This window comes from Nanorana parkeri, unplaced genomic scaffold (assembly GCF_000935625.1).
Source record: "Nanorana parkeri isolate BGI_ZX_2015 unplaced genomic scaffold, ASM93562v1 scaffold894, whole genome shotgun sequence".
Taxonomy (NCBI): Eukaryota; Metazoa; Chordata; class Amphibia; order Anura; family Dicroglossidae; genus Nanorana; species Nanorana parkeri.
In genome coordinates, this window is record NW_017307162.1 from 128,636 (window position 1) to 143,127 (window position 14,492).

A 14,492-nucleotide genomic window follows, 5' to 3' on the forward strand; every position below is an offset into this window, starting at 1 on the left:
CGCCCAGCTGTCAGAAGCAGGCTGTCGGCCGGCCAATGGCCGGCCGCTCGGCCAGCTTCGGCTTTCAGCACGGCCCAGCCGAGCCGATGCATATGCCTTCGGCCCGGCTGAGCCGCTCGACCATGATCGGGAGCTGTACGGGCTATTGTGAATAGCCTGTACAGCACCCCTTCGGTTCTACGGGCCGAAGCTAGCCGAAGGATCGGCCGAAGCTACGGCCAGATCCTTTGCCAGCTTTGTGAATAGACCCCAAAGTCTTTTCTGTTCAGCATGTGGTTGCTATGAGAAAAAAAATAATGTAAGTCAACTCACTCCTTTTGTTTTCATTCACCTGCAATGCATTTAGCTGATTTAAACTAAGGGTTCAGTTGGGCTTTAACTTGTCTCACTGCCTTGCTTAGTGACGGAAGTAATAAATGTTCCTCATTGTATTTTCAACTGTTCCCTTCTTTAAAACAAAACAAAAAGCAAATGTATGTATGTTGCATGTATAAACAGTTAAACTTTCCTGAGCTTTTAGTGTCTGTCATAAGTGTCCACAGGAAGATTTCCTTAAGTGACAGTTAAGAGGAGAAGTCATGGAAGCATGAGAGACAATCTTCCCCCTGGTTAACTCAGAAGATGTATTGAACAAAATCAGCACATCAATATTATTACATTCCTCTTTTAATAATCGGCTGTTTATTTTAATAAACTGTAATTGTTTATTTTAATTGTCTGGAAAATAAATGACAGATGGGCTAGTAACACCATGGGAATTCGTAACACACTTTGTTTTGTTCTCAAGTGCTGTAGTTATTTTTAGAAATTTGCTTGTATGTATTATGTCCCCGTATGTCCTTTAGTTATAGATGTGCAGGGCAGATAACTCTCTTTAATGTAATAAAGATGGTAGTATCAGAACACACTGTTACTTCATAATTACTTAGCATATGGCATAATATTGTTTGCTGATATACATCTCTGTTGTAGGCTGTCATCATAAAAACCATACCACAACGGTATATGTTTTGTGGATGAATTTGTCACTAAATTAATTATGCTTACCTGGGCTCCAGGGACCCTGTAGTATGGTAGAGGCTTAAGACCATATTTTGAAAAATGAATTTGTAAAGCAAAAATGTATGCTATTTGTTTTATTAATTTGGAAATATTATGACAGTTAAGTATGATCAGCCGATTGATCATACAAAGACAATAAGGCACCTAAAATGCCATGGTTAAAAATTATTTCTAAAAAATATTTAACATTATGGTTGAAAAAAATATCCCAGACCAATGTGCACATAAACCTGCAGGGGCCATGAATCCTAAACCCAAGGATTAATTGTTGAACCCATGGCAGCGGTGAACCCAAACCTCATTGTTAGTTTTAAGTGAGCAGCAGATAGATATTCCTGCTACAGGCAACTTCTGCTAGTGTGCTAGTGAAGAGCCTTTCCAATGCCTGCAAGCAGACCTTGTTTTCTTGCAATGCACCCCACTAGACGTGCAACCCATGGTACTGGATGGAACCATATCTTTATTGAGTGCTGTGTAGACAACCCCTTCCTGCTCTCTTTGACTGCCTATTTGCTATAAAATGTGATGTGTTTCTCAGTGTTTGGCTGTCCCTTTGCTGTAAAGAACACCTAATAAAAAGCATAATGAAAATGTGGGAAATGTTAAATAGAATTTGATTTTCTCTGATTCCTGGGCTATACACTGATTACAGAGTAGTGATGTCAGTGGCAAGGGATAGGTCCTACTCTAACACTAGTACAGTATGTGATTTGTAAAAAACATTTATGGTACATAAAAACATTTATGGTAAACAACAAAGATGGAGTTTATAAATTAAAATGCATTTTATTTTATGTATCATTATTATGCCATTGCTGTCTAGCTGGCTGAACAATTGGCAAACTAAATGTCACCAAATGATAAACCTAACCCCAAAGTGTTATGTTGCTTTATTGATTGAATTTCTATAAATACAGGACTGACACATACACAAATTACAGGGGCACAGACAGGGGTGTATTGTGTCATGCGTGTGGTATATCAATCAAGAAACACGTGATCGCTTCATAGAGCAAATATCTAAAATTTGAAGATTTTGAGACATTTAGGAAACACATACATACATATAATCAAACACAACAAGTCATATGCATGCAAGATATCTTTTTCGATTACAAATTTAGAATATAAAAATTTGTTACATAAAAAAAGGAAAACTTAATGCAACCACTGCAAGCCCAAAAGAAAGCAGGTATGCAAAATGTCCTTCATGCATTGCATTAACATGCAAAAGGAATGAGGGTAACTATGAAAGCTGTATCACCGCTCTACATAGACAACATGCAAGACATGCAAGGCTTGGAATACAAAGCACCAAAAAGAGAAAATAAGTTGGTTAAAAGAGATTTCTCTAAGCATACTAACCTGCTGGTTCTAATGAATTTTCTACTTTGTCGTTAACATCGAAAACACGGTCATGAACACCTATAGTTTTCATACAGCTGTCTATAATAAAAATAGAGATAACAGCCAAATATGTTAGTGAGATCTTTCCAGCTCCTCATTTTCTTTAAGCTACTTTTTAAATTTTTTGTACTGCATGCTTTGCTCAGAGCATTTTGAGCTACAGAGCATTTTCCTTATGCCAAGCATACAGTATTGTTCCTATTCAATCTAGACATCAACAACAATTAAGAAACAACAAGTTAGCAAGGAGGCATGTTTGTAACAATGCTCAATGAGAAATTATTAGAAAAAAAGATGCAAAGTAAACCACAAACGTTGACTATCGGAATCACACAAGGCTTAACATTTAAAAGAAAGGGAAAAAAAACTTTAATGCTTTTAATTGTAGCACACAATAAAACATGCATCCGAGGGCCACCTTTGAAGCAAACATAAGGCACTTACTTGCTGGCCGTACATAGACTTTGAGCTTTAAGCAGGATCTTCTTCCATTATCTGGAATTGCTGAAGCTGTAGAAGAAAGAAACAAGTTTACCCTTAAGCTTTTGTTTAAAGATGTCAGAATGTAGGTGTAAACTCTTAAAAAAGGTGCATATGACAACATAATATGTGAACTGTATTACTTTTTTTAAATATTTCTTTTTAAACTGATGTCTTATTTTTCACTATTCAAATCAAAATTTTAATTTTTATAGATAAATATTTGATGTAGAATGTTGTCAAGACACAACTGTAATAGATTTTTTATTTTAAGCTTTCCAAAAATAGGGCCACAACAGTAGCTGTTTGCTTTTAGACTGTCTTTCTCTAAAGAAAAGCCTGTACAGTAATCTAAACAATAATAGCATTAACTCCATATGTATGAACGTGTTAATAGTTATATGGAAATTCTTTTGATATCTGTTTGTGACATTTAGTTTTTTTTCAAATGTACATGCAGACTAATTTGGATAATGTTTCATAAAACCCCTTAAATTATCTTGCATCATGCATACCACTAAACAGGCAGATGCTCTTGAAATGTGAGATAAAAGCATCCCAGCACAGGGATCTTAGCTTCCAGTGTGTAGAAAAAAAAGATTCTCAAAGCTGTACAGCAACCACAAACCAACCTGTTCACATTCTGGTTAGACTTTGAACTTTTAGGTTAATTAAGGGAACCACTTGGGAAAAAAATAATGAGCAGGTAATTTATACAAGCAGTCTCCGAGTTTTAACGATGATTAATTGCTACCTTTCTGAGTGTTTTTACCACACTAGACTACAACTACACAAGTGTGTGTCATGTGCCTTTATTGTTAGAGAATTATTTTGGGACATGTTTATAAAGCATCAAATGAACGGTTAGCTGATAATTTACCATGTTTTTTTTACCATTTAAATGCCAGTTTTATATACCACTTTATGACAAATTATTTTTCCACCTTTAACACTAGTTATTGAAGTATTATTTATTTGTTCACCCTTAGCGCTGTGTTATTTTCTTTTTAACATTTCTTGAATGCATGTAAATCCTAACACACAAATGTACCTTAATTTGCCCTGCTTTAAAAAAATAGACCCGTATGTGTTTTCAATACAACACAGTTGCCAGATGTTACTGCTTTGAAGAAATAATGATGGCATATCGTAGGTCTTTACTGCGTGTGCCATCATCTTTCAGCTTCTACCACTATGTGCTGAAAACATCCACATAATTGTTGTAGGTGCAATCCTCTATGTTCTTATGCAGCATAACCTGAAACTGCAGTATAATTCACTACAGAGTGCAATGCACCATAAGCCTTTAGCCTACTCATATAGGTATGGTCCACATACCCTAAAGGTGCCCATACACCTTACAATTATCTGCAGATTTTCTGTGGTCAGATGGAAAAAGTGCAACAGATTGGCCCAGGTGGAGATGACTCCATCCACACAGTTAAGTGTAGATGGAGGAATCTGTTGCACCTTTTCCATTTGACCACAGAAAATCTGCAGATAATTGTAAGGTGTATGGCCAGCTTAAGGGCCAATGTCTTTGTCTTCGACAAATTCATAATTAATTGCAGCTGCATTTGATCTGAAGTTGACCTAAATTTGTCCCCTTAAATTTTCAAGCTGCACTTGTATTCCCATGGACCTTTATGAGGAGAGAAGCAGTGATAAAGCATACAAAAGCCCTAGAAATTCTAGTTAAATTTAAGTCAGTATTATTATTATTATTATTACATAGTATTTATATAGCGCCAACAGTTTGCGCAGCGCTTTACAATATAAGGAAGGCATTACAGTTACAATACAATTCAAGACAAGATGGTAAGGAGGGCAGTATTGATTACCATTATTGATACCATTATTGGCAGTATTGATACCATTGACAAGATGGTAAGGAGGGCAGTGATCAGTATTGATCACAAAAGTAATTTTAACTTCCAGGACGATGAAAGACTAAAGAGATTTTTGGATGTTATGGGTTACTGTTCTCTGAATAACATCATTGCTCTGATCATTATTGCACATCATTTGTAATGTGTTTGAGTTAAATTTGTCATTGAGTGATTCACGTTTTTTTTTTTCTCTTCATAGTATTTAATAATAACGTGTGTTTAAGGCTTAGTTTTATACATAGAAGTGCCTTTAGATGTGAGATGAGGAAAGGAATTACTTGGCACAATCTAATAATCAACACATCGTAAGTGTCAGCTCATTTCACTAACACAGCTTTTTTCAGTTTGATATCAAAAGAACCTATCTTGAGGAAAACAAGTGGCTGAGACAAATATAATCTGCATGATGAGTCAACTGTGCACCAAAACACAAATATTCTTTTCTGTAAATGGCATAACCAAAACCTAAAATTTTTATAAAAAGTCAACTTTGCCTTAACTTACCTTTCAGTAATAATGTAAAGCAAAGTTTCTGGACAGAATGAGCAAAATGTATGAGAACATGCAGTATAGGGCTTAGTGTCCTATGCACTGGCAAGCAAAAAACATGGCTTGACTGTGGAATGAAAATTGTTCATAGTTTCGTATTATACTTTTTGTATCAAGGATTTTTTTCACTTTTTTTGCTTCATATTTAAAGAAGTTTTCCATTGTGTTCAAAGCAGAAATACCTTGTTATACAATCCGTAAAAAAATTATGCTGTTGTAATGACTGGAACGAATGTATCAATATATACAGAACAGCTTTAGTCATTCCCTGCAAAGGTGTAGGTGTAGGAAATAATTTGGCAAGTGGGCACATACTCATGGGAGGCCCATACAGTGTACTTATCATTAGAGAACATTAGAGAACATATAGGTCCAATTACCTTTCTATTTCCATGCCTACTGCTAAACTGCTCCAAAATCTCCTTAATGGAAAATCACATTTATAGCATTTGTGATGGCAGGAAGTGTACTATGCACTGGAGTAAAGTATACTTCTTGAGGAAAGATGTATTGTGCAAAGTGTAAGGAGTTATTGCGGTTAATTGTGTAGGCAGGGTTATGAGGGTTAGGGATTTTAGGCATGGGAGGTAATGGGATGAGTGTGCTAATAGCAGGAGGAGTTAAAATAATTCACAATTTTAGGTCAGGACCAGTGGGCACAGGTTTGAAACGCAGGGGGCCTATCTTATATCATGCATTGGGGCCTATCTTATATCATGCATCAGGGCCTAGGGCTGGCAGCTACCAACAGATTTACACTTTCTGATTTTAATGACCATTTTTCAGTGCAGACTCGTGTTTGATAGATGGCTGTGAGTGGTCTGTGGCAATATGTATCTCATAAATAAAAACAATAACAATAAGGTTTGTTTTAAAGCATAACTAAACCTACTTATTCATATGTGTTCTATACAATACATATAAATGTATTAATAATTATTTGCTAAGACTATATATTGTTAAAACCAATACCAAGTTCTTTTTGAACTTTTTATAGGTATCCAATGTGGCATGTGTAACAATGTTATTGAGGCCTCATATATGAAAGTGTTTGAGGGAAAAGTTATCTCAGATAGCAGAGGCAGTTCCAATGATTACCTTGGAAGCCCTTTAGATATCTGTATACCTCAAAATTTAGTTATATTACAGCACATCTGTTTTGACACCATACATGTATGTTCTCCCTTTTGGTTTGCCTTGCACATATTCCCATGTTTATAGTTGATTTCCCTCCATCCTTTATGATATTGTATAATGTTTACTCAGATATTGAGCAGAATTAGGCCAGTTAATTATGCAGTAATTTTCCAGCATGACCATTGCAAAAACTAACAATGCAGTGTCTGGAGGAAGAGCTTTCTGTGTAACAACCAAGCATCTTCTTCCATTTGTACTGAACTTTATTGCTCACAGTCCCATTTATATGTAAACACAGCTTGCTATGTGTCCAATATACTATCCATGTTTGTATCAGGTTTTAGATAAAACCTGTTCCAGAAGAATGTTAGAATTAGGTTTTATATGCATTTTCTATTGATTTAGCAATTTAGCATGTAAATGATTAATACACAATCAATGCATATAACATGAAAAACATGAAATTACTTTGGATAGCCAATTTATGTAACTGATCTGCATTAACACGTGGTCAATATATGTGTCAATGCTTCACGTACATTCTCAAATTATCTCAAATTATTTAATTAACATATGTTGCTAGCATGCAGATAATTCCAGTTTCTAAATTACCATTAATAAGGTTTTGACCTTTAAGTTTAATAGTCCTTTACATCAGAGTGTTTGATATGCAGATCAAAAGGATGGCAAACATGCTCTGGGCATAAGCCAGTATGTGCATAGCTAAATATTCTATTGTTCTTCATATATAAATTGTTGTAAGTGACCAAGATCAGGATAAAATCACTGTAATTACATTTTATGCTCCACAATAAACTGCGGATACTGATCTATAGATTGTATCCTCATACAGTCAGGCTCTCCTATTTCATCTTGTTATTGTTAGATTTGTTCTGCTGTACAATTGTTTGTGTTCATCATCTAAAATATTTATATACATTTGTATTGTCCATATTTTAAGCTCTCACTGGCAGGCCCCTCCTAACCATCTTGTCTTGACTTGTATTGTAACTGTAATGTCCTCCTTATATTGTAAAGCGCTGCACAAACTGTTGGCGCTATATAAATCCTGTATATATTAAATAAGAAAACTATAACATAAATATTACTGATCACTGTTTGTATAATTTAACTTGGACAGAGCAAAAGAAGGTAATAGGTAATGGTCCTAGTTGTACATATCCTGGGTATTGCATGTGGTCCTTCAAAATACTTTGGTTAATTTATATGTAGCCTGTTAAGGCTTATGTTGTCACATCAAATATTACACATAAAAATGTGGATAGGTTACAGTGGGATTTTCTAAACAAGTAGTGGGAAAGTGTACCCGAGCTTCAGTGATAAACATAATGCTTTGAAGAAGGAAGGCATATGCTTTGTTTTTAAATTGTTGAAGATGTTTATATTTGGGAAATGTCATGTGAAAAGTGCACCTGAGCTCACTCTCGAACTGCTAAACCACCCAGTGATATTAAATAGAGGGTGATAGAGGGTAACTTGTGAACAAGTTAGTTGTTATAGGTTCACGTACTTTACATCATCCCAGAACAGTACTACTGGTAGCATTCTAACAATGTAACCTACAAACTGATACAGTAAGCGGAATTGAAATCATAACTCTGAAGCATAAATGCAATCTAACCACTCTAACCAGCTGCAAAGAAAGCACCCTCCAATGTCACCACTGGAACTTGCCAATTAACCACTCACATGCAAGCACTGGATTGAGGGATATTTACTATTTGCCCATTGGTACTAAATATTCCAGAAGAGCTGTGATGTGGATCCGGGCAGTGGGAATTAAGTTATGGCATTGGAGAGTGTCTGCTATGCAGCAAATAATATAATAGCTTGTATTTAGCATCAGGGTGATAGATTGGCTTTAATTATATATATGGAAGAAGTTGCCACTTAGTTACTGTTTTAAACAAACTGAGCTACAATCAACCAAGTAAGGATAAGCAAACCAGATCAGTAGTTTTAGGGTTCACAGTTATCTAAATTTGTGGAAAGCAGATTTTATTAAAACAGTTAATTTACTGATCCACAATTGATAACAAGCAACTGGAATGCAGTGAATTGGAATTCAGCCTGGATTAGCTTATGTGCTTGTAGGTTTTTGTCAGAGTGGAATTTTTAAAGTTTATGTATTACTTAATAAATATGTTTTGAAATGTTTTTTCTCAATATTTTTTAATTTAACCAAAAATAAAATATTTTTAAATTGTTGTTTTATTGCATACATTTATTTGAGCTGGATACAAAATAATGCACTTTTTAATAAAATAAATAAACGGAACACAGTGTGTCATGACACTTGGAAGTAAAATCCTGCTTTCCCTTTTGTTGGAACATTATTACATTTTTATGGCCTCTAGATGGCACTGCATACTATTACTCTTTAAAGTAGACTCTTCTAACCAAAAGGCATAGGTTATTTAAAAGTTTAAAAATGTCACACTTCCACAGGCTTGTAAAATAATGTGTATTGCAAGTATTTTTTAGGACAACAATAAAAACAAGAATAGAGCATAATAGCATGTCATTTTAAAAAACATTACCATTCTATTGCACTAGAATAAACACCCTCAAAAAATAGAAAGATAAATATTAACAATTCATTTACTTTTATATATTCTAAAACAGCTGCTTGCATTAGCATAGAGAAAGGCAAAAGGTTTCTAACAAATAACAAAAAGAATTAGCTATTCTGTAGCTGTTGTATAATATAAAACCAGCTCTATGAGATTATTTATTTCCCAATGAATCAAATCAGTATTGGTTCTGACTTCTACAAAATGAAATCTGATTATCCCTTTGTAATATATTAGGAAAAACAAAAATAGTTATGATAGAACACTAATAATACATGACAGTACACAGATAATCTGACATAAAGATAATAAAACATGATGGAATGTCTACAACAAAACACGCAGTGTGTTTGTCTTGTGCTTCCTGTAATCATTGTTTTTCACGACTTATTACAAAAACAAGGCTTTTTTATTTGACCTGCACTTGGAAAACACATTCATTGTTTTGTATTTTACAAATCTGCAAAACAATAGATGTAGGTATGACAAAAGATGTCATCGCACAACAGTTAAATAAATGACTTGGAACAACTATGCTATAAAATATATACAAATAAGGAAAACATATCATAGATAAACATTTGAGTTGTAAGGCTTGGGGCTTTCTTATTAAAGTGGAATTGAACTCAAAAAGGTAAGATTTGATATGTTATACAGAATATTAGTGATGGGCTCGATGTTTGAGTCCAACAACAGTTCGACTCGAACATCGGTAGTTCATGTGTTCGGCAAACACACGAACTATCAGGGCATTCGGCAGGCTATTCGCCTGCTGCGCACCCTACAAGGCACAGCGCACCGCACAATGCCTTGTGAGAGCCCTGATTGGGTAAATCAATGATGACTGTGCCCAATCACAGCACAGTGCACTTTAAGAGCCATGATTGGGCAAAGCAATGATGACTTTGCCCAATCATGGTTCACAGCTAAGTCCTGTCAGGTGTCAGGATCTGGTATTCTTTGGGAAGGGGAACCGCACACTTTTTTTTTCTTTATAAATGTAATTTTTGCTGCAGCAGGTTCTATACATAGTACAGATGTGCCACTTTACCGGCAGTTTAAATGGTATTTAAAGGATTTTTTTAATTTTTATTGTTTTACTTTAACCAGTGTTAAAATGACTGCTCCTTTCAAACTGTATTTTTTAAAAGTGTTTTTTTGATTGATACATGTCCCCCAGGGCAGTACCTGAATCCCCGTACCCATTTTATGGCCAATAATTTGCATGTAAGCCTTCTAAATGGGGACATTTGATTTTTCGAGTTCTGGTCCCATAGACTTTCATTGAGTTCGAAGTTCGAGTTTGAACTTTTTCCATGTTCTAAGTTCGAACTCGAACCAAACTCAGGTGTGTTAAGCACATCACTACAGAATATCTAGAAATGTTAATTGTCCATAATCAAAATCCCATAAATATACCCTTTGTTGGAATTTCTCCTAAAAAATAGCTGTATGCTTCCTGGTATTTGAAGGTGCCTAGAAACTCCTATGGTTAGAGCCTTTTTGCTGTTAAAGTGCAGTAGTGCTGATTCTGATTGCTAGTTTCAGAAGATTTAAAGTGAGATTTAGTGATGTCATGGCAGTGCTTCTCACTGTTCTTTTTGCTAGGAGCTCTGATATGTGGAAACAAAGGCTTGTCCCTACCAAGATGGCTGCCTCAATATAGAGACACAGTGAAGAATAAGACATTGTAAGTCTTTAATGGAGAATAGGCATCTGCTGGAAGACCACAGGCAATACTGGTGGACTAGTTCTTTGCCCTCGACCTGCCTATTTTGGGCACAAGTCCCAGAGTTCAGATCTTCTTTTATATCTACTAAGTTAGCTTCCCAGTATGGTTCAGATCTATTGGACATACTGCATGTGTATTTCTGTTCTTTCTATTCCTAATTTCCTTCTGCAGTTGATGTACCAGCCTCTTTTTTTTACTCCAGCTGCTAGCACTAAATGCCATCATGCAATTTCCAATACACAATTACATGTGTTTTTTGGCACTAACGTACAAGCAATAGTGTGAATTAGCCCAGGGCCCCTAACACCTCCCCATAGGCTGATTACTATTTTATTTATCAAACAGGACTAGTAACTGAGCATTATACTCTTTGGGAAAAAAGGGATTTTTGATTTTGTGTCAATAAGGATTTAAAGGGTCTGATTTCTGGCAAAAATGGACCTGTTGCCCACAACAAAAAGCGATAAATATAACACCAAACATTTAGCACTTGCTTTTGTACAGTAGGACTCAAAGTACAGTTCATTAACTCTAAGAAAGGTAATTAAGAATACTGATTACTGGTATATCTAAAAAGTTTTTCACTCAGTTTCACTCTTAACCTCCCTGGCGGTAATCCCGAGTCTGGCTCGGGGTGAATTTTCAATGCTAGGAGCGGTAACCCCGAGCCAGACTCGGGGCTGCAGAGAAAAGTGACACTCACCTTGTCCCTGCGAGCCCGCGGCGTCCTCTGCTGTACGCGGCCCGGCCCGAAAATGAAACTAAAATCCGGCATCTGACTTTTAGTTTCGTTTTCGGGCGTCACAGCAGGCGGGAAATTCAAAAGTGAAAAGTTGTAATGTACATAGAATACACACAATACAATGTGATCTGCTATGATTACACTTATGTAGCAAACTATTGTACCGCTTTTGGTACAAAATTCCTGACATAATCATACCGCCAGGGAGGTTAACTACCATTATAGGATATGCAACCCAGTCACAAAAATCTCATATATGCTTTAACATGTTATTAAAAAAGCACTTTTCAATATTTTTATGAAGCTTTTAGTAAAATAATACCTGGTGGTCCTGTCATGAAGATCCTTGTTCAGGTACTTCCTTTTAAAAGTTGACACTACTCTGCCCTTCTCTCCTGCATTATCACCCTTTCTCAGGCTCTATTAATAGAGAGCATGCTATTGCATATTGCACAAGCATTGTCCACTGAGAAACAACCTGCATCAATTACTTGAGTACATGCATGTAGACAGAAAGTGGCTTCATAGAGGCTGCAGGAAATCAGCAGTGCTGATGTGCATCAAAAGATAAACACAGGATTTTATTATGCTTTAGCAAAGTCATTGTCGTTTATGTAGGATTTACATGTAGTTTAAAATAAACTTGACATCAGAGAAATATGGAGGCTACTTCTGTTGACTGTCCTTTAATAATGCTAGTTGACTTGCTGTTCTGCTGCTCCACTAGCTTCCGTATTTTGAGCTGCTGACCTAGTACAAGCATAAGTCCATTATTGCATACTTGTTCCAAGTCAGTAACTCAAAGTATTGAAGCAAAAAAATGACAGCAAGGCAACTAGCATTTTGAGAAGTAGAGATCATAGCTTGTCTCATGACAGGTTTCCTCAAAAAGATTCTCGTTTCATTTGGATCTAGTGGGCAACAGTTCAGTACCTACATGGCTGAAGGTGAAATATTTGTTTCCCTAGAAACAGACACCGGACACTAGTACAAACTCTTGTTATTGCCTCTTGGAAACACCTATATAGTCCAATTTTCCTAACTGATGCATTAATTGGTGAGGGCTTGTTCAAACCAGATGTGGACCAGATCTGCACGAGTTTCTGCACATGCAGTGTGTTTTGCCGCGTTTTTGCTGCGTTCTGGGCCATTAAAAAAAAAAAAGAATATATATTTAGCCTAAATTGGGCTTTCAGTGTGTTCCAGAGCGTGTGCATGCATTTTTGATGTGTTTGCATGTTGTTTTGGTGCATTCCAGAGCAGAAAAAATAGGGCATGCTGCAGTTTTTCCACATGGTCTGAAACGGAACTCTGGTGTAAACTAGAGCCCAAAATACCATTGGAATAAATTGGATGCATTATTGATGCGTTCTGTAACTGCTCTGCATCTGCTCCGCGCTTGGTGTGAACAAGCCCTGAAGTGCAGGGCAAGTCAACAGCAACATACATATAGAGCAATGCACTCTGAATAGAGTAAACCCCGTTTAGCAATCCAGGATTTTTAATAAACTCTATTGCATTTGAATAAACAAGACCCCTGATACCTTTTTAGGGTTTCTGTCAGGCAGTGGGCAGGCTCTGCTGACTACTAAAAGGCCAGGCATGGTAGGTAACTTGATTAAATAAATGCATAGCTGAATCGGGAGATGCAGATCACATGGGTGACAAAACAAGTTTGGTGGCATATTGGTGTCAGCTGTACATACATAAGAAATGTGGGCATAACAGCAGCACTCTCACAATTCATTCATACTTAGGTAACAAATGGTTTATTAAAAATAGCATAGTCATCTAAGCAAGAGATTTCCTGGGCTTGCTTCCACCAAAGCAGGCATATAAGTTACTGTCCACTCCACCTGAAATAAACAGCCTCCTATCTATTGTGTCTGTACTGCCTCTGCACACAGTGAGGGACCATTCAGTGATGCAGATTCCCTTGCATCATGGAGGATATGGCTTTGTTTTTAATCTATTTTCCTAATTACAATATAGCAAAACTGTACTCATTACAAATGATTTTCATGCTGAAAGCAACACACTACACCACTACAGCACAGCTGAAAGGTATTGCAATAGTTATAATGTTAGAACATTAGCCAAGTGCAATTACACATTTAATAAGAGCTCATTCAATAGCTCCTTTAACAGTTTTATTGGAAATTACTAGAGCTAAGTCCTGTGTGAAAATGCCTTGCTTCTTTTTCCTTTACTTTATTGTAGGTACTTGGTCTAACTCTGCTTTTTAATTTCTATTCACCACGTACATATGGAGCTATCATAAAACTGGCATGGGTTATTGAAGCTTTCGGAAATTGCTGATTATAAAGGTAGAGATACGAAATAGCACAGTATACAGAGAATTGTTTTATCACTTAATAGTAAAGGGAGATGGGGCAGAAAAAAATAACTTTTGTGGGTTTGCCTTGAAAGCGACATTTAATTACACATAATTTCCTTCATTTTAAAAGCTGCAATTCCGCAGCACTACACCAAATGTTGCTATAGAAAGAAACACATAAAGGACTTCCAGCACATCCAAAAAAGGATGTGCTCAAAGTATCATGCTTGCTATAGGTGAAAGTTAGTGAAGTGCCCTCAGCACTTACTGCTTTCTCTGCATAGTTTAAGTGACCATGCATGAGTCTTTTTATTGTGTGTTGAAAAGATCATTTCTATTCTACTCTAGGGAAGTCAGCCCTCCTGTAAGCCAGCTTCTTTGTTATGAATATGGAACAGATGGAGATGAATCTATCAGCTCTGCTGGAACAAAAACACTTACAAGCAAGCTCTATTAAATACTCTGCTCAGCTCTTTGATACCAGAAGCTCTTTGTGAACTGCTGTGGTGCTCCAATTCTTAAAAAAAATTATATAGTTCTTATTAAAGCAAAATTACTTTCG

General features: G+C 36.2%; 1 protein-coding gene across 3 annotated transcripts in view; it reads right to left on the bottom strand.

The window, feature by feature from the left end:
• EFNA5 (ephrin A5) overlaps positions 1 to 14,492 on the bottom strand; it is a 393,716-nt gene that overhangs the window by 11,081 nt on the left and 368,143 nt on the right. For 2 of the 3 annotated variants that reach the window (XM_018565854.1, XM_018565853.1), the window contains exons 3-4: positions 2,914 to 2,979; positions 2,428 to 2,508 (exon numbers count right to left, since the gene is read on the bottom strand). In XM_018565854.1, coding sequence (XP_018421356.1) covers positions 2,428 to 2,508; positions 2,914 to 2,979 — 147 coding nt within the window. The remainder of the gene's footprint in view (positions 1 to 2,427; positions 2,509 to 2,913; positions 2,980 to 14,492) is intronic. The other variant, XM_018565855.1, reaches the window with a different exon arrangement.